Source organism: Pyricularia oryzae, chromosome 7 (assembly GCF_000002495.2).
Source record: "Pyricularia oryzae 70-15 chromosome 7, whole genome shotgun sequence".
Classification (NCBI taxonomy): Eukaryota; Fungi; Ascomycota; class Sordariomycetes; order Magnaporthales; family Pyriculariaceae; genus Pyricularia; species Pyricularia oryzae.
In genome coordinates, this window is record NC_017854.1 from 808,235 (window position 1) to 830,270 (window position 22,036).

Consider the following 22,036-nt stretch of genomic DNA (forward strand, 5'->3'; position numbering starts at 1 on the left):
TTTCTGGGTGGATGGATGCCCACTGCTGGGTGGAGGATAAAAGAGATATAAAAAAGAAGCAATAGCCCAGATTTTGTATGAATGGGTTGTCTCCTAGTTTTTTTTTTTTTTTTTTTTTTTTACTGCAGCATTGACTAAGAGCGCAGATCGTTCAATCTATGACAAGATTTCACAAAACGATTCTGAACTTTTTTTTTCTTCTTGCCCGCTTGGACCGTAAACAATAAAGCAAATCAGTTTCGCCAAGTTTTTTTTTCTGTACCGAGAGGGGCAAAGCTATATTTGTTCAAGAAAGCCTTGTCAATAATTCCGCTTTCATTTGCTTTGGCTCGCTCCCGTTGCCGACTCTTCCATTCCCTGTCCTTTATCGACATTTTATTTGATCAAACAACGCCTTGACAGTTGTGAGTTTCAAAGATTCTCCTTGGTGCGGATACGATTTCCCTTACTCTGGAGGTTCTGATTGGGGGGCTCATGGGCGGGTTGGTGGGGGTGCTTGGTACTGCCCATTGAAGAGGTTGTGGGGCTCTGCAGGTGTCCCTTTCTTTCACTTGCGCATGAAGCCTGAAACGGACTCGCAGGGCTAGGTTCCGGGGGCCAGAGATAACGATCGAGAATGGAAGGAAGCCCAGTGGAATTCCGTCAAATACCCAAGAAACCACTCTCGATCAACCGTGGATATGGTTCCACGGGCTGGGCTTCTGCATGCGAAGAACTCTGTCGGGCCGTCTTCCTGTTGCTGACTTGTGAGATGGGGTATTACAAGATCAGATCCAATTTTTGATTGGACTGCACGGCCAAATTTAGAACTGGTTGGTTATTGATCAAAATTCGAGCATCGAGAGGCTAGATATAAGACGATACGGTTAAGGGTATGTCTGTTCGTCTTGTCCGTCTTTCTGGTCTGCTGGGTTGTCAGTCTGATCACAGCCGTTGGCTGTCCTGCCCATCCAAAGCTCCCCAGATTTGGCTTCGAGAAGACAGGTCAAGGACCAGGTCGGCTGCCTCATCAACCTCAAGTCAGGACAAAATGCGACAAGCGTCACCAAAGTCGGGGGTTCGTCCTATCGGGTACCAAGCTGGACCTTGATCTGAACGTCAAAACCAAGAAAGAGGCTTTTTTTCTTGACTTCCGCGGTCATCCACAGGATCGGGGTTTTCCCCAGGGGTCACCCCTTCCACCCGGTCCCAGCATTGCCTTGCCCACTTTTTACTTCCCTTCGGTTGTCAACTGGCGATGATCCCCCGGCTCTTGGCCGACCTTGGCCGAACTTGGCCCGGACCTCGCAAAACTAAATATAACCTTCACTGCCACGATGTATATTATACTTTACAATTGAATATAATTTTGACAAGATTCACAGATGTCAACGCCTCGTGTCTTCATTGTCCGCCACGGCGAGACCGAGTGGTCCCTCGACGGCCGCCACACTGGCTCCACGGATATTCCCCTGACGGCCAATGGCGAGAAGCGCGTGAGGGCTACCGGCCGGGCCATGGTCGGAAATGACCGCCTGATCGTGCCCAGAAAGCTCGCACACATGTGAGTGAATCTGACTCTTGTCCGCTTCACATGATGACGGTATGATTCACGCTGCATGTCGTGGATTTCTGTCATCTTCTGTGGCTGCATGCGTTGGCCTCCAATATGTGGATATTGGGCTTTGAAAGAATCCCATGGCCACCTGCTGTCTTACCATAGACAGGGGATTCATTCCAAGAGACTTGTCATTGCGCAGCGTCTCTCTACCCTGAAGATTTGACAGCCCATATCAACATTCCGTGGACGTTGTGTGCCTGCAAATCCTGCAGCAGTGTCAACAAACTCCTCATACATGTGACCGCTTGCTAAAATCTTACAACCTCTTGACCCCGTCCAGATACGTATCTCCTCGTAAGCGCGCCCAGCGCACCTTTGAGCTGCTCAACCTTGGCCTCAAGGACCCTCTCCCATGGGAACCTCATGGCGACCTGGAGAAGGATCCTCGTGACTGCGACACGGCCAAGATCGAGGTCACCGAGGACATCCGCGAGTGGGACTATGGTGAGTACGAGGGCATCACCAGCCCAGAGATCAGGGAGATCCGTAAGAAGCAGGGCATAGAGGGGAGGTGGGATATCTGGAGGGATGGATGTCCTGGTGGAGAGTAAGTCTTTGTACTGCTTTTGCAGCATTTCTGCGCTATTTCGTGGCATGCAGACGGGACAGATAACACTGACTGTCCTCTGTTGCAAAACTTAAAAGAAGCCCTGAGGACATAACCGCCCGGCTTGATCGCCTCATAGCCGACATCCGTAACAAGTTCCACGCGCCGGTGATGGAAAAGGGAGCAACGGACCCCAAGGAGCCCCAGCCAGCCAGCGACGTGCTCGTCGTGGCGCATGGTCATATCCTCCGGGCTTTCGCCATGCGCTGGGCCGGCAAGAGTCTCCAGGATGGGCCGACTTTCATCCTGGAGGCTGGCGGTGTAGGCAGTCTTAGGTAAGTCATGTCTGTTTATTTTCCTTGGTGTGTGTTTGCCCGCAGCGATGCTTTTATTGGCTTTGAAACAGGTGGTGGTGGTAGCCAGGTGCATGTAGCTACCGCCAGCTTACTGTCGCAACCTGTGCATATGCGCATACCTTCTTTTCTCCCGAAAATACCCATCTAGATCAATATCCTCACACAAGGCTGCAGAGCGGGGGAGGCACAGTTTGGGGGTCTCCAGCAAGGTTTTCTTCCCGTTGGCGTTTGTTCTCAAACTTCGGTCCCGGGGCGATGGGCGAAGGAAGAAAAGGGGTGTGAGACTAAATGCTGACGTCAACATAAGCTATGAACACCACAACGTAGCCGAGCCTGCCATCCTGCTTGGCGGTGCCTTTGTGATTGACGTTCCCGAAGCGTCCAAGGACTGAAGGGGGTTCTTGATTACAAGTTTGGACTGGAGGGGGTGTGTGGGCGGTAAACCACAGGTCACAGTTCGTCGATTTTCGACCAGCCTGATTCCAGCCGTGGCGCATATCTTTGCTCTCCAAATGGTTGTTTGATGCGGTCAGACTTTGGGATCATATTCTATAAACAAATCATCCGAGAGGCTGTGCCACGATGGTGCATGAGCATCGGCAACTCGACCTTGGTTGGATAACAGTCTAAAACAACCTAAGGTCTCGATACTTTGTGAGACTTTTGCACTGAAAGGAGATCCATATATGGTAAACCACTATTTCTGGTCCCCCGCCCTACACCGCTCATAGAGAGGCAGCGGCCTTCTTGGTCCCCCTAGCGAAAAAGATGACCGGCTTGACCGTGGAGGAGGCCGGCATCTCCACACTATCGACCAGCTCAAAGGCAAAGTCGTCTCCAGCTCCCGCCTGTTCAAACATATCCCTGACCTGCTCCGGGGAGAAGCCGTTGTGCGCAATGGTGGGCGTCGCGTCAAAGACCTCTCCCATTCCCGCTCCTTCCTGCTGCTGCTTCTCGTGCCCATGCCCGTGGCCATCGTGACTGTGCCCGTGACCATGTCCATGACCGCCGTGGTGATGATGGTGGTGGTGGTGGTGGTGGTGGCCACCGTGCTCGGCCCCCGAACCGCCGCCGGGAACCTCGTGCCTCACAAAGTCAATGACGAAGAGCACGCCGCCCGGCCGCAGGCGCTCTACCAGCTTGAGGGCTACGCGCGCCGGGTCGTCCATGTGGTGCATCGCCATGCTGACGCAGGCCAGGTCGGCGTCCCGGAGCGTGGGGTCCGACAGCGCCGCGCCGTCGTCGTCCAAGATGTTGCCTTCAAAGGCATCCATTTGCTCGGGCGTCAAGCCCTGTGTCGTCCCAGAGAGATTTTGATACTCGTCAGCAGGCTGCCATTTTCTTTTCTATCTTTTTTTTTCCTTCCTGCTGCGGGTAAAAAAAAGGGGGGTAAAGCTCACCTCGACCTTTGCTCGCGCTTTGTACTGAGCCACCATGTTGGTCGACAGGTCTACGCCGCGGCACTGGGTGACGTATGGATGCAAGGCCTAGAGCAGAGTTTTTTTTTTTTGTGTGTGAGAATTTTCTGGCGATTTCCAAATCTCATTGAGAGCCACATCAGTCCCCCCCTTTTCCCGTGGTTTCCTGGCGACTCACCCTAGATATCGTCCCCGGACCGCAGGCATAGTCGATCATCCTGACTGTCCTGTCCGACTCTCCTTTCCTTGCCCAGCTCACGCCGATAAAGTCCCGTCGCTCCTCGACGGCGGCGATGAGTTGGGCCATGGACTTCTCCCACTTGGGGTCAGTCTCGTACGTGGCTGCCTTGACACTGTTTCGATTGTTCAGTCAGCAAACTATGAGCACCAGTCCTCCACTGCAACACGTGCTTGACCCGAATGCTTACTCCCAGTGCTTCTTGTTGGCGGCGGTGTTGTCGCTCATGGCCGCCATGATGGGTACGATTGGGGTTTGAGGGCTGTAGGTGAAGGGGTTGTGAGGAAACAGTGATTGGGCAACTGTCTGTGAGATGTTTGTCGGGCAGATGCCAGTTTCTCCAAGCATTGGTTGATTTGAGTCTTTGATGCTGTTGTGATGATCTGGGAATTCTGTGCTGGGTCTTTCATCGAGTTCAGGGTTTTTTACTTATATCTCATGCCGGGAACTTCTCGGGAGATGCTACTATTCTAGTGCACGAATTTTTGTCCTCCAGGGAGACTTTTCGGATACTTTTCTATGGCGGAGCCGCACACATATTGTAGACCTAGTCTCAATGTCACCGAATTGATTCACCTTGAGTCATAGGTCAAAGCTCCCATTTATTCGAAAAGGTCACGACGTATATGGAACATGATATCGTCGACGGTCTGTCACTGACTGCTTCAATTGATGACGTGAGGAGAAACGTAGTTGCTGATTATGACAAGTCAGGGTTAGGGGCTAGCCGGCGACTTATTCCAAGTCACGTGCACGAGGTGGTATGCTACATAGTCCAGGTTTTCACAGCAAACCTTATCTATCCTCCGATGCTCCCGAAAATCGAAACAAACTGCCGATTAACAAAAAAAGAACCCACGGCGATCGCTGTCTTTTGCCTGCTTACCGACAGATTACACACGGTCAACCACCAACACCAGTTCGCTAGAACATTTTTATCCGGCCAAGTATTAACTACTGCAGCCGGCGGCGGTCACTGAGTAATTAGAGACAAAACAGAGTGAGAAAAATAAAGAAAACGGCGAATGCAGACCCCGTTCGCCATTGGAACTAGATGCGAATCTCCGCCCGTAAAGAACCCCTGCCATCCACAGCGTCCCCTCGTTCTCCGCGCTCCCACGCACGCCCCTCCCCCCTTGAAATCGCTCAGGGACCATTATTGAAGAAGTAAACCATCAACGTACATTTTACATACTCCGTACAAACGACCAACAACCTTGGCAAAACATTGGCTCATGCAAGCTTCCAATCCCACAGTGTCCGCCGATCAAGCGGTAAAACAAACACAAAAAAAAAACAAAAAACCAAGCCAAGCAAGACCAGGGAAAGCAGAAGAGGGGGCGGGCAGTAATATGCGGAGGGACGGGCTTGGACGGGCACTAGGTCACGTCAATGGCTTGGATTTTGTTTTCTCTCTGTTCTATTTTCTTTTGCTCATCGTCGGCGACTTGGCTCTGGGCTGTGCGTAACACGAAGCGAAAAAAAAAATAGAAGTCGATGGCTTGTCCCTGTTGTCGGTCATCCTCCCCGTTTTGTCTCTTTTATTTTATCTACTTGGGGGCTGTTCGTTGTGGGCCCCCTCAAAGAGGGGGTTACAAAACCTTGATTTTCGAAAAAACCGTGGGCCACCCCGCATCAGTTTTTTACCTAGAAAATCGTTAACAATTTAACTTATGCCGAGTGTAATCCCGTTCCATAACAACACAATTGCACTTACCGCAAATATACCTATATCATGACGTCCCCAGAATCTCCAGCTATCTTAGGAGCCCGCATGTATGCCCAATATGTCGAAACTCACCGCAGTAGGGCGGATACCGCGCGGGAGGGCAGATCCAAGCCAGAATCGCTACGATCGTTCTGTAAAAGGAACGGTTACCCGTATTCGAGTACTCAGCGGCATGCTCGTAATCTCCTGATCAATGGCATTCCTAAGATATCGATAAAGCGCAGCGGGCGGCCTTCATTGTTGACTGATGCTGAAGATCAAGCTCTCGTTGCGTATATCATGCAGCTTGATAAACTTGGTGCATATCCCGACTCACAACACGTAATATCTGCGGCCAATCTGATGCGTCAGTCACGTATACCGCCCTGTGGTCCAATTCAAATGAACTGGTACGGCCGTTGGCGTAAAAAACACCCGGAACTGCGACTTACCAAACAACAACCCGTCGAGATTACTCGCCTTAGTTGGGAGCAACAGATCGATCTTGTGGAGGCCTGGTATCGCCGCACGGCGGCTCATGCGGTAGAGCTTGGGATCACGGCTTCAGCGGCCTGGAACGCTGACGAATGTGGTACTAGAATCGGTGTGAGAGATGGCCGGATACCGGTATTGGTCGTGACGAAAAAGAGGCATGAAAAGCCACGCACCGCGGATCCGGCTAACCGTGAGAGTTGTACGTTGATAGGCGGTGGCAACGCTGTTGGGCAGTCGCTACCGCCCTTCTGTATCTTCACAAAGTGGCCAACGAGCGATTGGCTTGATCTGGATCTGCCTGAGGGTATTGTTTTTACGCGGTCAGAAACGGGGTTTTCCAACGGAGATATCCAGCTCACCTGGATACAGCATTTCAACCGGTATTCGTGGCCAGAAGTTGCTGCCGTGCAATCGATCGGATCTCCCACGTTGAAAGAGTGGTTTGGTCATGACTTTGACGTCAGATTCGACTTTGTGAACCGCACTGCGGCCAAAATCGATCCAAATTCACAGCGGGCCAAAACACGTATTTGGAGGTGGCTTTTTCTCGACGGCTTTACCGGCCACTTTGGCATGGAGATACTTGATTATTGCCTCAGATTTGATATCGAGATCGTTATTTTACCGCCTCATTCAACGCGTTATATGCAGCCCATGGACGTATCCGTGTTCACTCACCTGAAAAACGAGTTGCAGGCGGTCCTGCATGAGCATATAAACACCGGTATTCCGGTATTCACCCGCTCAGATTTCGTTGCTGCGATTCGAGTAAGTCGTTTTCGATCTACAGGTTAATTTAGCGGTAAACTGATATATCTTCCCTTAACTTAGCGCTGCTGGCAAACGGCTTTCACAACTGGCCACGTAATAAGCGGTTTCCAAGATACAGGCTTGTTTCCTGTCGACGGCACCAAAGTGCTCGCCAAACTGCGTGGCCACGCCACGGCAGCGAATACACCGCGATATCCGGACTCCCTTCCTACCGCTGAACGATTTTCACGGGCCAAATATGCGGCAAGCCGTATGGCGGCCAAGGCGCACCACTTTAGTTCAGATACCGTTGATGCTATCTCGGATTTACAAGCCGTTGCCAACGAGGCGATCATCCTACAGCAACGCGTTGCCCAAAAGCAGACGAATAAGCAAAAACGCCTTCAACGCGCTTCACGTTACAAAGTCAAAATGACGTTGAAGTCAAAAGACAAACAGTTCCAGACCGCTAATACGTTAGAAGATATGCGGGTCGCTCACGAAGCCAAACAGGCGTTGATCGAGGAAACAGCCCTATACCAACAAGAAAAGTTCGTCAGAGATGCGTGGTATAGGGATAAGAATCAGGCTATTCAACGCTGGCGAGAAACAGAGGGCATGCCCAACGGGATTAAGATACAACAGAAGAGATATCTGGAGGACCTCGGCTTCACGCCGGAGAACGTTCCGGCGGTCAGGGAACGCCCTGGAAAAAGGAAGAAGACCGATTCACAGCCCTCACAGTCATGGTTCGTCGATAAAGGGCCAATTTCAGCTGGAAATACAAGTACCCAGATCAATATTACCGTGGATACCGACTCTGCCTGTTCTATCAGCATATGCGTATCACGATCCTCGCAATCAGCCTCACCTCCCGCCCCAAACAGGCCTTCCAAACCGTTCCCACGGTATATACCATTGGCTACACCCTCTCCCCGTCAACTTCAGGATACGAGACCGCTTGAAGACCGTTCCTCGCCGCCAATACCGGGTGGTAGAAAGGATGAGTTGGAAGTACCCGGGTCGCCTTGTGACCGCTTGAGCGACCGGAAAAGGGCGATTGAGCCAAAACTCCAGAAATAGATATCTACAGCGCAATTCACGGCTTCAATTTATCTGCAAATTCTAACCTTTTTCGTGGGTGTAGTGTTTACGAACGTGAATCGAACTTTCATGAGCTACTTTGTTAGCGATCTGCTAACAAATTTGCTGGCCCACGGTTTTTTCGAAAATCAAGGTTTTGTAACCCCCTCTTTGAGGGGGCCCACAACGAACAGCCCCCAAGTATGATTATATAATTTTTAACACTCTCTTCGCAGCTGTACCCGAGATCCCAGTCTCCTCGTAGCAGAGCAGATCAACCTACTACGATATGTAAGCTATCCCCATATTGTCCACTCCGCTGCAGTTCAATCGGTCCGTCTTTTGAGAAAGCGGGAGAAAAAAAAAATACATCTGAAACCCAAAAAAAAAAAAAAAAAATGGTGAAGAATGGCAAAGTGGACAAAAGGGCCGGAGAAAAACCCCAGCGCCATTTTTTCTTTCTTTCTGTCGATCCCAACCGAAAATATCTACGGGGGAGGGATTAGCGAGAAAAAAAAAGACGGGCGGCACCGGCCCGGGCGCCGTCCGGACTCTTGTTTCTTTGTTCCTTGTTTCGTTCCTTTTTTTCTCATTTTACTTCTTGTCGTGGAATCTAGGTTTCTTTTCTGCTCGGTGAAGGACCTGGGACTGAAGTTTTTACGGAGGATACGTCGAGATGTTAGCCAGCTAAAAGAAGCAATTGTGCCAGGGTCTGCAGACAAGAGCGGAACAAGACAAGGAAAAACGACACAGAAAAAAAAAAAAAAAAAAAAAAAAAAAGCCAACGCATGCATGACAGAAAGGCTGTGCGGGTACGGCAAAGAAATAAACAAAAACAACAAGGTAGGCTGGATCTCTGACTTGCTGTACGGAGTAAGTTATTTGTGGCGCACTGGTCTGGACTTGTGCAAATCGCGGGCCTAGGCCTGACGGGGACGATCATGGTGAGAAAGTGAGGCTGCACATTACCTACCTACGTTGCATGCCTCGGGGAATGTACCTGGATAAGCGCGCCCCAGGTAAAAGTAAGTTAAGTTACTGCATTCCTGGCAATTGCCCCCAGTGAGACAGAATCGGGGTCACTTTGGCTTTTCGCCGTTCGCCGTCTCGCTTCGGGGGGGTTTTTTGTGTGTGGCAATGCCGAAACGAGAGAAAAAAAAAAAAAAAAAAAAACTCCACGAGGGACACGGGTTTGCTAGCTTGCGAAAGTTACCAACGGATTCCCTCTTTTAGCGAGCGGGGACTAGAACTAGAAGAGCTCGGCAGCAAAAGATACTGTGTCTGGGTTCTGAGTCTAGTTCTAGTTCTAGTCTGACTGTGATTCCGAGTCTAACTGCCATGGGGCTGACTACGCCCATTTTCATACCTAAAATGGCAAGGTCAGCCAAGGACGAGAAAACGGTTGGAGAGCTATACCAAAAGATGGTTTCGAATAATGAAATGAGCATATCCGTTGCTAGCTCAAATCTCTTTGTAGCTTTAGTTGATTGTCAACAAATTCTAGACTAGGCTCTTGGCTCTCCATTGAGCCTCCCATTGAGCCTCTCTTTGACGTCTAATGTTTGCCCCCTACCGAGGTCACAGTGTTCTCACCGACAACAATTCGCCGCCAGTCTTACTAAGACCAACAGAGCCTCATGATGTCTGCATCGCCAGTCTCTGTCCCTCGGACCCCATCTTTGTTAGTTCCATACAAAGACCTCGCAGTGAATTGGGCATCAACGCCACCACCATCATACTTGTCAGCAATCATCTGCTTGGATATGTCAAACGCACCGCCCTTTTAAAGCGTGAGCGGCTAGTTGCCTGCCGTTCGGTGACATGTCTGATGAAAGGTCTGGCGCTCTGATCACGCTCATTCACGTCTGTGCCTCGGGCCTAACGCCACATGATATTCCCGCAGCGTAGATGGTATTGAAGGAAGCATCTGTTCAGGGGCTTGCAGGTAATATCAAAATCACTCAAAGCGACGACGGTCACATTGTTCCCTGCCGTCCTAGATCACAACCGGATCAGAAACTGTCAGAGGCTGGGTATCTGAGGGCGTCCTAATGGTGTGTCATTCCAAGTGCTGAATCTTGCGGCGAGAAAAAAAAAGGGGGGGTCATGAAGGTCCCGGAATACTTGTTCCACGCTCTGCAAATTTACATTTGCTGCCTCTGAGGGAAGTCTCGATAGCTCTGGAATCAACGAGAGCGGCAGTTCATCTGTGACAAGGGTAAACAAATACATCGTCTTCTTGGTTGCAATCTACATCAAGTCGAAGGCTGCGAGTCTCTGAGAGATTGGGCTGTCAGTCGCATGAGGACATGGCGGAACACCTTTAGACACACATGGTCTGGCATTCAGTGGTTTAATGCCAAACCATGTAAGTCGGTCTTGGTTTGGCCAGACGAAAGAACCAATTTCACTGCCAAGAATGCTAGACTAGAACTAGTTTTGGCCTCACCTTAACTCTCCAATAAACAGCCTCTCCAGTATGTAAAAGGGCCCGGAGCCGCCGACCATGGTAAATGACATCTTGGTCTATCAATAAAAGGCCCATGACCCAAAAAGTGTTGTATCAAACAATCTTGGCCCAAATATACGACAACGAGCAAAAACTTGGCGGCTCTTATTCGGCAAAATATCAGGCACCGGGACCTAGAACTAGCACTTGGATCTAGCTTGACATTTGCTGCCCGTACACCGGTGCGGTGAAGTGAAAACCCATGCATGCTCTGCGGACCAGATAGTCCGACGTGGCGCGTCGAGATTCCGCCAAGGAACCCGGCCTTGGTCTTTTTTTGTTTTTTTTTGTTTTTTTGTTTTGCGTACCAAAACTTGCGCGGATGATCCCGCCGGAGCTACCACTAACCTATTCGCGCTATATCGTCCCATCGCACGATTTGGGGGGGACCCTCGAAAATACCTTAGCGCAATTGTGAGACTACGATTCTTCTATGCCATCGAGGGTTTTGGAACAAAAAAAAAGCCACATTCTCAACCGGGGGGATGCAGGGACGTCTCGGTCAACGATGGAGGAGGATGGAGGGAAAGGACTTTTTTTTTACCCGCCCGAGCTGAAAGGGGCGGCGCATTAAACCCTCCCCCTGCAGAAGTTGCAATCCAAGCTAGGGAGTTTTTTTTTTATCTTTTAATACCATCTTATTCAAGGGAGCACAAAGCAAAAATACAAAGGAAGATGCCGTGCCTATCAGTGTACAAAGTAAATCCTCGCGCCGGGAGCGAGCGGGAAGCTCCTCTCCCTCCCTTGCTCTCCCCCAAAGAAACCGGGGGATCGGCCACTTTGAACAACCACTTCAAGTCCTGGCTAGCAAATTTCCTATGATCGAATCACAGAGCATCTGTCTTCCCCCCCTCTCTCTCCCCCGACGGTTCTTGGCAGCGCATCATCGCCCGAGAAGATGTTGCTTTCCTTGATGTCCGAAAGGTGGAAGAATGTTTGCTGCTGGCCCGGGAGGCCCATACCCCCCCTTCGTACGCCACCCGGAAGAGGACGCAAAATGCACAGACAGCAATCTGGAAAAGCCGCGGGCTCCTCCCGCTTCCTCGCCTCCCCTGCGCTGTTGGGGTAGGGGCAGGGTTTGCCAGGCATACTCAATAGCGTTTTCGACCTCGCCTGGAGACAGAAATAAAAAAAACATAAAAATAAAACAAGCAACAAGCAGCAAACAACAAACAACAAACAAAAAGCCAAGGCAGAGTAGTAGGGCTGGCGCTTGTGGCTGATATTTGGGCTGGGCGGGGGACAAGGCAGGGAACTACTGTACACACGAGCGGCCCATACTAACTACTACATATACATGTACATGTACATGTACACAAGAGACGGCACGGTCTTCCCGTGCCGCTCCATGGGCCACGGACGATGGCGTCCCCCCTTGCCTTTTAGGATAGACCCTTGGTGGGGAGAAACAACTACGGAAGCGGTGAAGCTAACAGATTGTTCAAAAAGCCGAAAAAGCAAACATAAACACGACACACCAAAAAAAAAGAACCGAAAGAGGTTGCGTGCTGATGTGGCTTTACTGGCTTGAAGCTGGGGGGGGGGGATGAACCACACCATATATGAGACCATGTAATTCTTTTCCTGGGTCTTGCGCGTCTTCTTCCTGACTCTTGAAAGTTTTGGTGGCTTGCTCTGTTAATAAATTTTTTTTTTTCACCGCCACTGCTTCTATGCCGTCATGCCGCATCTCAGCAACCTTGGTTGACACGCCTCTCATGATGTGCTTTCGTCGATACTCCAAAAACTCCGTAGCAAACAACCTCGCACAAAGCCACCACCGCTTTGAAGGTGGCATCCATCAGCATCTAGTTCAGGTAGCCCTTAGCCGAGAAATGGCTGATTTTGGGTGGTCGACAAAGGAAGCATAAAGCATAACAGTGGTGCGCATCACTGCTTTCGGGAGTTGGCGGTTTGTATCGGACGGGCATGCAATGCAGAGTCACCTGTATACTCCGTACCATGCAATGAACCTTTGCAAGGATCTAGGCCGCGTCGTTCCCCCCAGTCACAAGAAGCTGTCCGGCGATTGAAGCGTGAGTGTAAGCGAGAGAGCATCGGTGGCTTTGAGCGGAGACATGATGCAGAAAAAGGCGCTGGATGACCCTCCCAATAAAGGTACATAAACCACCCATAAAAACGAAAACATCAATGAAAGGAACCGAAATGTAAGCAGATGCGAGAGGCAAATGAGACGGTGCCAGCGCATCCAGGTAGTATACACACCAAGTAGTGTATTATTGCCCAGGGGGACTATGTGTGACGAGCGCAACTCTTTTGCCTAATAGGAAACCATTTCGCAGGGGGGGAAACGGCCTGCATACCAACCACACTTTGATGGTTTTGCTTTTTCAGCTTCTCGATCCTATTTTTCTTGGAGCAAGGAAAGGAGACGGGATGAAATCCTGGGATTGGTTTTTTGGTCGATTGCGACCCTCCAAATGGGCCACCCACCATCGTACGCGCCGCCTGCGTGAAAAGTGACGCATAACTACAGCAAGCAAGCGGGAACGAAAGAAAACGAAAATGAAAGAAAAAAGGACACTACCGTAATACTTGGCAATCCGAAATACACCTGGTTCGTTTACCTCTACCAACAAGAGACAAAAATGGATAGGAAATGGAGGAAGCAGGAGGCTAATGCAGTCTTGAGCAAAACGGGAAATGGGGCGCGCGGCTGCCAGCATCCACACATGCTTGACACTTGGGTCCATGTCCTGTCGCCTGCTTGTACGTGTCAACTAAACTAACTAAGATATTGAAAGGCATCAAAGCATATATACGGAACGAGCAAGTGTCATGTAGGCGAATATTGGGTATTTGGAGGAATAAAAAAGAAGAAAAAAAAACTGCAACGAGCGGAGAAATAATTAGTCAAGATCAAGTGCGCTCTCATATGACCAAAAGTCGATGCAAGGGCGGGGGCTTATCGTGGCGTCAGACCATGTTCAACCTTTCGGGAGTCAGCACAATCTCGATAAATCCGGGGACTGGAGAAACGAAGGGGGTAGCGAGAGTAAGAGCGAGCAAATGAAGAAGAGCAGCAGCCTGCCCAAAGATAGGCCAGATTAAGAGACCCAAGAGCAAACCACAGAGAGGGGGCCACAAGGGAAGAGGGGTGGGGAGGACAAGAATAGGCGGTTGCCCGTCCGCCCATACGCGCCCATACGCGCCCAGTACGCCGTGGTTTAGCGGGCGGAATGACGGAGGATGGGGAAGGAAGGACGGCAGTCTCACCCGCATCAAGCCAGCTGCAGGAAATATACAGCCCGCACTCCTGCAACCTGCCGTCGACGAAAGCCTGCTTTTTTTTGTTTTCATGCTGTGTCTCCATCTGGTGCGTCCCCGGAGACTGTTTGCCGTCACGAGGGGACGGGAAACACAAAAAGAATGATAGGCCGATGCAGTGATAACAAGACCTCTAACAAGTTAAGGCATATAAAAAAAAGAAATAAAAAAAAAGACAAGAACCAAAAAGGGCGGCCGGCGGATCGGAGTGGAGATGGATGCTAACGTGCTGACGGTGCAGCTCCTGCAGCGAGCTCTGCATACTGCATATTGATTGCATTTGCATCGCTGCCGCCCGTCGACCGTCTTGTCTGCTATGACTGGCCAGCGTCGCCACACAAACCAAATGAAGAAAGAAACCGAGATGGAGGGGATCTTTTTTTTCTCTCTCTCTCTCTCTCTTGCGAGCCCCGTCCGCCCTTCGCGATGCCGACCTAGCCACTATCGCCGCCCTGTCTTTTGTTGCTAGCGCACTTTTCTGCAGCCGCTGGACCGCGATTAGCCGGGCTGCAGTCGATCGAATACGGTTGTCTTGTGTTTTTTTTTTATTCTTTTATTTTTTTATTATAATCATCACTCTACTGTAGTTCCGTCCGTCGGGGCCTGCCACTGCATCCTTTTTCAACGTCGCACTCCGCGACTTGCAAGGGGACGGAGGGATGGGATTTCGGCATGTATGTATGCGCACTCCATCCCACCCACCGCAACGATCCGTCATCACCTACAGGCCTGGGTTCAAGATTTGGTTCATCCATTGGCCCCAGCGGACCCGGAGGCGGAGATGAAAAGAAACATGGGCGCATGTGCTTTGTGAAGCAGACGGGAAAAGGGAGTCGTACGGAGTATGTCGTCGCGTGCCAAGGGAAGGGCGTCAAAGGAAAAAAAGAAATACATACAAGGAAGATAGATCACACTACTACAAGTCGCGAGCACCCTATGCGGAGGAAGTTGCTCAAAAGAGACATAGGGCATACTGGTCCCGTCGACGGGATTCGGAAATTTTGACGCAATTCGTAAGACACTACAAAATAAACATGGAACGATAGGGTTGGTCCAGACTCGGTGTTTTCTCCTCTTCCTAACTTTCTTTTGCATGTGGCTGCTTCCGCAAATGGAATGCACGCTAACAGCAGCAGTAGCAGCAACAACAACAAAACATCATCCAGGGAAGATAGGTACTAAAAGCGACGGGTGCGACACAGCCATCAGTCAGCCCCTTGCGATTGTTTGGTCCTTTTGTACACAACTTGGGTAAACATGGAATGATGTTCATGTCATGTTCCCTCTCTCCACGGAAGTACCTGGAGAATCGATTCTAGACCTGAGATCTTGATTGACCTGGATTTACTGGAATGACTCGGGGGTGTACTTCACTTTATCTAAGATCATCCAAACCTACCAAGGTAAAAAAGAACGGGCTGGGTAGGCCGGAAACCAAAAAGAACAGACTGAAACCAGGCGAAAGGGAGGGGAAAAAAAAAGGAACAAACCAAAGCAAAAGTGAGCGGGTGTCCGGAGAATTGCCGCATCCCATGTGGGCAGGTCGGGAACCGGAATGGGCCGCACCTTCCCAGACATTGCCGTGTCCCCGTCCAATTCCAATCGTTCCAATGCTGGGTCAATGCTGGGTCCTTCATTTCAACCATTGTGAAGAGGGTCCAGTCCCCTCTCCATATTTTACATCTTTTCCTTTTGTACGGAGGTAAAGTTGCATTGTTTTTCTTCTTCTTTTTTGTTGCTACCTATTGTGGTATTTTATGCTTGTTGACACGCTCTCTCCCGGGACCATGAATTGATGCTGCGGTACTTTTGTACCGAAAGTGGAGATTATGAGCAATTTTCCCTTCCTCCCCCTTCCCCCAGCCGACCGGATATTCTGGCTGGCTGGTTGGCTGACTGGCGGAATGGGGGGGTTAGGAAACCACCCAGAGGTATACGTCAGTATACCACGATCATCCTAGCGGTGATTTTGAGATGGTAACGCTGAACAGGCAGGAAAAAGAAATGAAAACAAAACGAATAAAAAAAGATAGAAAAAAAAAGAGAGGAAAAAGATCCGACGACGCGTTGCCATCCATCTCATCCCGAATCCCCCACATTTTCAATTACCACAACATTGGCAGTTGCGAAAGCGAGCACGACATTAAAATGCAAGTGTGATGGGATGGCGATGCCGGGCAAAACAGAAGAGCATGTTAGATAACAAACCAATCGCTAGTTCAAACCAAAGAAGGTATTGGGTTCCGATATTGACGAGTGGAGAGAGAATAAAACAAAGAAAATGCCTTGACTTTAAAATAATAATAAAATAAAAAATCGCTATCGGGTGTACTCTATTTGCAGGCTCACCTCTCTTCTCTTTCCACCCCGCCTCGATATCAAATCTGCCGACTTTTTTGTGCAATGTTTGCGTGTTGCCCGACGGACAGCCAAGGTCGAAATGGTTGGCACTTTAGTCTTTGATTAGTGCTACCCTATTGAAAAGACTACCAGCCGTACCGCTTTGCGTAAGGTTGTACGTTCTCCACAACCAGGCGTCGGGTTTCTCAATACTCCCCGCCTCCCAGGGCTGGTCCTTGTCCCTCTTCTCCCCTTGTAGCACTCACACGCACGCTTCTTCGCTCACACCCCCACCACCACCCAAAGCCAACCGACCGTCCGTCACCAATCTCCAGGAAAAAAAAAAAAAAGAATAAAAAAGAAAAGCGGACCGAGGGACGGGAAGGGCCAGCGACAAAGAAAAAAAAAGGACACCCAGCCGTGTCGCGACTTATGGAGATGCACTGTGTAAGCAACGCTCGTTCCACACACGCCCCGATCCACCTGGAATGGAACCCCTTGGCAGGTTTAGGAATCGAGAGGGTCGGCGAAGGTGCGGCGAAGGGGAGGAGATCGCATGGCACGGTACGGTACGGTACGTACAGTACTGGCATTTGCGATTCTTTTGGTGGGGAGCACAAGGAAGAAGGGAGGAATCCAGGTGAAGTGCACAATGTGACTTGGGAATATGTTGGTTTGGCGGTTCGAATCGTCTACCCAAGAGATTGTTAGGGTTGGAGTTGGATTTTTTTTATGATCAGGGGGGAAAATGGAAATCCCATGCTAATTACTCCGTACCTTTCCTACCATCTTGTTGTTGATCGGCGCAACCGTTTGGTTGGGCTGCATCGAATGTTTGCCCTGCTAAAAACGGATGAAATAGGTACATGCCGTTGATTTCAGCTTTTTTAGAGTCGCCGTCCGTTATGCTGCATAACTTACCTTCAAAGGGACCTTACCTTACCTCTTGACCATCCATCCCATCCCCATCCAACATCTTGTTGCCTCGGGCATTGGGTCTGCTGGATTAGAATGCATGCGGTCAGCATCCGGAAGCTCGCATTAAGGATTAACATACCCACAACCCTGGTCGGCCCTCCACCACCACATCCATGCATCTCCATTTCGCCCATCACACCCGCCCATCAATCAGAAATGGGAAAGGGCTGGACCGCAGACACACCGATATAGTACTATCGCCGGAATTCGCTACGACTGCGCCGGGTTTAGCGAGTCATTTTGGGATTGGATCTTTTTGGGATCGCCCATTCAGCTGGCTTGGCGGAAGAGATGTGCGAAGAGAACCCGTGGGTGGAACAGAGAAATAATAACACTACGTATCCTGGGCAGATTTACTTTGTACCCCAAAAAGTGTCCTGCGATACAAGACGAACTGGGATGAACATGAAAAAGAATCAGAGTAAAAAATGGATCCGAACGACCGACCCCTCGCTTAAACAAACTCAATACATACAGGGGGGATGCTGCATTGATGAGCAAGGCGAACCAGGTTGGTCGTACTTGCCGACCTAGGTAGCAACTAATACCACGTACGTTACTGTTGGCGAGCCACTCCGCCTCCCTACCGTACGTTTTCCACCGGGGAACAATGTTGAGTTTAATAATTTAATTTTTGTCGGACAAGAGGGAGCAACGAAGAAAGAAGACAACAATACAACCATAAAAAAGTGTAAAAAAGAAAAGTTCTCGAAACCAGCAATAGCCCTGTTAGGTTTGCTGCTGAGCTCGCATAGCATAATCGATGACTGAGCTTTGACCAAATCACGCTAAATTAGGGGGAGGGGGGGGGGGGTGATGGAGGGAGACCAAGAAAATCATCAAATCAGCCAAACGTCCATCAGGTCGGACCTGAGCTTGTCCTGGCCTGCCTGGAGCTCGCCTAAGTAGCAGAAGAAAACGCGAAAGGACCTTGCATTTCGTTCTTTTTTGCTCCCCTTGTGTGATGAGAAGTACATTTTCGCCTGTTTGGGGGGCCAAGGATGGGGTAGGGTGTGGTTCGGCATGAAAGATTGCCATGTGAGGTCTTTTTTTTTCCCTTTCCTTGTTCTCTTAGTTTCTTGTCTTGCCTGCCTACTCCCCTCCTCCTAGGCCACCAAGACAAAATACTTTTTGCTTTTACGAGTCCCCAGTTCCCCATGTAACACCCCCGGTTAGGTGCTGATGCCAACGCCTTCTTCTCGTCTGACCACAAGGCCCATTCGATCCCACAAATCCCCCCCGGCAGGCAAGGGAATAAAACGACGAGGGAGGGAGCTACTTGGTAAGACCTCTCAACTTACAAATTGACATGTCGCTTGCCTGCCTGGGAGTGCACACCACCACCATTGCAGGCAGGGTCATACAGTACAAGGCCGAAAAAAAGGACTCGCTAGGCGTATACCAACAGTAAAGCATTGCCTCTCTTTTGCGGAGACACACAAAACATGGTGGTGGATGGGCTCTTGCATACAAGGCAGAGAAACTTGCCACCCTGAAAGTTAATAAAAAATCAGGTTAAAAAGACGACACACCGGTCTGGGGCAAGCTCGTCAACCGGGAAAACAATGATATCTTTCCAAAGTAAAAATAAAAACAAGACTTGCGATAAAAAGACGTCCAAGGAGAGACAAGGGGTCAGTCATGCCTGGTAAAACAAAACCTCGGTCACTCGGCGGGGACCGGTCAAGGCGGCGGAGCGGGAAAGGGTGGAGTGCAGCCGCTGTTAGGCACGTGACTTGCCGAGAACTGGGGGAAAAAGAGATTTGATGGATGGTTGCGTGCCGGGTGGTTGGGGTGTCTCATTTTTGGTGGGGATGGTTGCGAAGGGGATTTTCAGCCCTCGTCATATCACATCACACCCGTTTTGCTTGATAGCGTCCTTTTCTTTTTGTCTTGTTTGTTGCTGTCCTATTATTACCATTTGAATCATCTTCTTCAATTCCTTCTTCTTCCATGTCACTCCGAAGCAGCCAATCCTAAATTGACACGCAAACCAGCCGTCGGAATGGTATCCCGTGAAATATATCTCTTGTCGGGCGAGTGGAACCGTCAGATTAATGCGCCACGGGCTGACTTTTTTTGGCCGGGCGGCGAAATGGGGGGCCGGAAATAGCTGTGGTACTGCAGGTGGTAGTTGCCAATCAAAACCAGGACAAGGGTGTGAAGATAGGCTATAATGGAAACAAGGAAAATGGAACAAAAAAGACTCCCATCTACCACTGATCAACAATTGATAATTTCAAACCGACAAATTAAGAGAAAAAAAAAGCCGGGGAAGAGTGAGCATCTAATTGGGCGACAAGGGAGAGTGGAAGACCCAGCATGCAGTCAGCTGTTTGAAATTGTTGATGGTCATCGGTTCGAGAAGAAGAAACAAGGGAAAAAGTCGGTGTCCAACGGACAGCAAATAATCCCGTTCTCCCGAAGGAGGCTCCGTTCGTTGACAGTTGGTGATCTTTCCTTCTTACGCGCGCGCCCCCCCGTGAGCCCGTTTTTCTCTATTAAAGTGATGGATGGTGGTGTTGGTGTGTCGTCCCCCCTAGGCGCCACAGACCATAACGCGCGACCTGGACTGCCACTGCGTCAGACAAACCCTGCTGGCCTGTGTAATTCACCGGCTTTTGCGTCTGCAGTTTACAGGCGCGCGCCAGCCCAGCGAATGCTACTCTCCTTATTGGTTTTCTACGAGTCAGGCCCGATACCTCCCTCACCTCGTACATACACCGACAGACCCTTGTAAAGACAACAAGCGCCCCCGATTTAGCTTATTCCCTCTGCTTCCTTTAGTAGTCCTCTTACCTACATGGTCAAACAAACAACCAATACAAGAGTTGTAACCATTCCCGTGCCAGCTTTTCACCAATTTTAGCCGACGATTTAGGCCAAGCCACATAAGACTTGTCATATTTTGGTGTGGTCTATGAGGAGTCAAGAATGCACCGTGACGGGTTGCTGACCCGGACTTAAAGGGGTCTGCAATATCAATCAGTCAGCCGCTCGCATTACCAGACATAACTACGGAGTAAGTATTCAGGGTTCTTAGGGATTTTACCCGTGTATACCGTTCTGCATTAGCCGCAACCCACACCAAAAAGCTCAATTGCTCTGTGGTTCACCCCGAGTCGGTCTGAACCCGTGCTTGGGCGGAAAGAGAGTTATCTCCAGGGATCAGGGCTTTAATCACAAACAAACGTCGAGGACAACAAAAAAAAAGAAGAAAAGAATGAGAAAAGGAATGAAAAGAATATCATCTCCATTGACTTGGGTATCCTTGATAGAAGGCTGCGCATCGCCACATTCGCCGAGAATCCCAAGTGAGCCAGGGAATAGCTGAAATCCAACTTAATCCACTCTGAAGGGGTCGTTGGTCCTGTCTTCTCCGAGTGTCGAATGATTCCTGTCGGAGCTAAGACCCCAAAGGAAGCAGAACAAAACCCGCTATCAGGATGTTGCTTGCTCTCTCTCTCCATGAAAAGAAAAAAAACTTCTTTTGCCAAGCGGCCCCAAAAAAAAGGGTGATATTGGTCACTAATACACGAAGGGCAATCGGTGACCAGCTCTAGTGCTGATCTCAGAGAATGCATGCAAGCCTTGCCCTGGAGAACTTGATTAATCACAAGGCATTTCCTTGTACAGAGCTTGTACCTTCGCTTGGATGAGATGCTCTAACTCGGCCTCTCTTGGTACGATGTAATGAGCCAAATTATTCACTTTCGCTCGAGTGGAACAAGAAAAAAAAAAGCCACACCCGGTACTCGACGGATCGTTGGCGCAACAAGCAACACAACACTAACGGTAGCCAGGCAGAAACTGGATGGCGCGGGTGCCGTCCGGGTTAGCACAGCATTCGTTCCCGTCAATCCCGCGCCCGACCATTACAATGACGGCCTAACCTAGCAAGCCCATCGAGGTAGGATGCGTGGGTGGTCGCTCATAAACTGGTCCGCGTGTCTAGCCTCGTGTTGCGCGGATCCTTTTTTTTTCTCTGGCCCCTAAGGTTCCCGAGGTGTGACATGTCCCGGCGCTAAGATCATTGACAAAAAAAGCGCTGAAGATTGGCCTCTCCTTAATAGTTGCCACCTGGGGTGTCTACGTGCCAGTTACGTGACATCTGTAACACGGCGTCCGTCTTCCGCCCGCCGCCGCCACAGCTTGCAATGGTGTGACTGCTTGACAAAGAGCCGCTTTTTTTTTTTTTTTTTTTTTTTTTTCGGCGGGCGTGGGTGCCCAGAGGTTGGAGGTTGTCAGCAACAAATTTGAATATAATTATACGAAAAAGAAGTGATAATATGCACAATTAACACGTTTTTATGACGAGAATCGTGGTGGCTTGGATTGCATCAAATCCTGACGCCGAGGAGTCTCAAATCTCCGCGTAGTTCTTGCCCTGGGTATCTGCCTCAAGCCTTGGATAATGATTATCATTGGTCCAGCTAGTCTTGACGCCGGCGAAGTCTTGCCGCTGATGCTTGCTTAGCCCCGTCACAGCGAGCTGTTAGCTCAGGGCAGCGCCGTCACCATCTTTTGCCACATTACGAAAGGACGCTTGAGATGGGCGTTTGCGAGATCTAACGCTATCCCGATGGGCTGGATCTGCCGTCGACTTGCCGTTAAACCGTATCGTTAATTGGGCTGCCATGGACTAACCTGATGATCTAGCTCCAAGCTAGAGTGGTGTGCGGACGGCCGTCTATAGTGCGGCTGTCGGAGACACGCCATGAGTAAG

The 22,036-nt window shown here is 50.0% G+C and overlaps 5 protein-coding genes across 5 annotated transcripts; 3 read left to right on the forward strand and 2 right to left on the reverse strand.

Moving 5' to 3' along the window:
- The first annotated feature begins 99 nt into the window (after nucleotides 1-99).
- MGG_02967 (phosphoglycerate mutase) lies at nucleotides 100-3,497 on the forward strand. The gene is made up of 6 exons (XM_003720685.1): nucleotides 100-404; nucleotides 767-872; nucleotides 1,365-1,543; nucleotides 1,881-2,147; nucleotides 2,246-2,482; nucleotides 2,811-3,497. Exons 3-6 carry the CDS (start codon nucleotides 1,365-1,367, stop codon nucleotides 2,893-2,895), a joined length of 768 nt encoding a protein of 255 aa, XP_003720733.1. The 5' UTR covers nucleotides 100-404; nucleotides 767-872; the 3' UTR covers nucleotides 2,896-3,497.
- Nucleotides 2,905-4,826, reverse strand: MGG_02966 (uncharacterized protein). The gene is made up of 4 exons (XM_003720686.1): nucleotides 4,350-4,826; nucleotides 4,100-4,274; nucleotides 3,904-3,990; nucleotides 2,905-3,795 (listed from the first exon to the last, which is right to left on the reverse strand). The coding sequence occupies exons 1-4, from the start codon at nucleotides 4,505-4,507 to the stop codon at nucleotides 3,229-3,231; spliced, it is 987 nt and encodes a 328-aa protein (XP_003720734.1). The 5' UTR covers nucleotides 4,508-4,826; the 3' UTR covers nucleotides 2,905-3,228.
- Nucleotides 4,827-9,447: 4,621 nt separating this feature from the next.
- Nucleotides 9,448-10,443, forward strand: MGG_14994 (uncharacterized protein). Its single transcript, XM_003720687.1, has 2 exons — nucleotides 9,448-10,030; nucleotides 10,104-10,443. The coding sequence occupies exons 1-2, from the start codon at nucleotides 9,754-9,756 to the stop codon at nucleotides 10,142-10,144; spliced, it is 318 nt and encodes a 105-aa protein (XP_003720735.1). The 5' UTR covers nucleotides 9,448-9,753; the 3' UTR covers nucleotides 10,145-10,443.
- Nucleotides 10,444-13,100: 2,657 nt separating this feature from the next.
- MGG_17904 (uncharacterized protein) lies at nucleotides 13,101-13,738 on the forward strand (the record flags this gene model as incomplete). The annotated part of the gene is made up of 2 exons (XM_003720688.1): nucleotides 13,101-13,434; nucleotides 13,584-13,738. Exons 1-2 carry the CDS (start codon nucleotides 13,314-13,316, stop codon nucleotides 13,736-13,738), a joined length of 276 nt encoding a protein of 91 aa, XP_003720736.1. The 5' UTR covers nucleotides 13,101-13,313.
- Nucleotides 13,739-14,890: 1,152 nt separating this feature from the next.
- MGG_17905 (uncharacterized protein) lies at nucleotides 14,891-15,869 on the reverse strand. The gene has a single exon (XM_003720689.1). It carries the CDS (start codon nucleotides 15,636-15,638, stop codon nucleotides 15,378-15,380), a length of 261 nt encoding a protein of 86 aa, XP_003720737.1. The 5' UTR covers nucleotides 15,639-15,869; the 3' UTR covers nucleotides 14,891-15,377.
- Nucleotides 15,870-22,036: the final 6,167 nt, after the last annotated feature.

What these genes read in the sequence shown, in the direction of transcription:
- MGG_02967 (XM_003720685.1), top strand. Translation starts at nt 1,365, where the DNA reads ATGTCAACGCCTCGTGTCTTCATTGTCCGCCACGGCGAGACCGAGTGG. An exon ending in CCCAGAAAGCTCGCACACAT is followed by an intron (nt 1,544 to 1,880) that starts GTGAGTGAATCT and finishes GACCCCGTCCAG; the next exon opens with ATACGTATCTCCTCGTAAGC. An exon ending in GGCGGTGTAGGCAGTCTTAG is followed by an intron (nt 2,483 to 2,810) that starts GTAAGTCATGTC and finishes CGTCAACATAAG; the next exon opens with CTATGAACACCACAACGTAG.
- MGG_02966 (XM_003720686.1), bottom strand. Translation starts at nt 4,507, where the DNA reads ATGCTTGGAGAAACTGGCATCTGCCCGACAAACATCTCACAGACAGTT. An exon ending in GCCAACAAGAAGCACTGGGA is followed by an intron (nt 4,275 to 4,349) that starts GTAAGCATTCGG and finishes CAATCGAAACAG; the next exon opens with TGTCAAGGCAGCCACGTACG. An exon ending in GTCCGGGGACGATATCTAGG is followed by an intron (nt 3,991 to 4,099) that starts GTGAGTCGCCAG and finishes ACTCTGCTCTAG; the next exon opens with GCCTTGCATCCATACGTCAC.
- MGG_14994 (XM_003720687.1), top strand. Translation starts at nt 9,754, where the DNA reads ATGTTTGCCCCCTACCGAGGTCACAGTGTTCTCACCGACAACAATTCG. An exon ending in GGTGACATGTCTGATGAAAG is followed by an intron (nt 10,031 to 10,103) that starts GTCTGGCGCTCT and finishes CCCGCAGCGTAG; the next exon opens with ATGGTATTGAAGGAAGCATC.
- MGG_17905 (XM_003720689.1), bottom strand. Translation starts at nt 15,638, where the DNA reads ATGGTTGAAATGAAGGACCCAGCATTGACCCAGCATTGGAACGATTGG.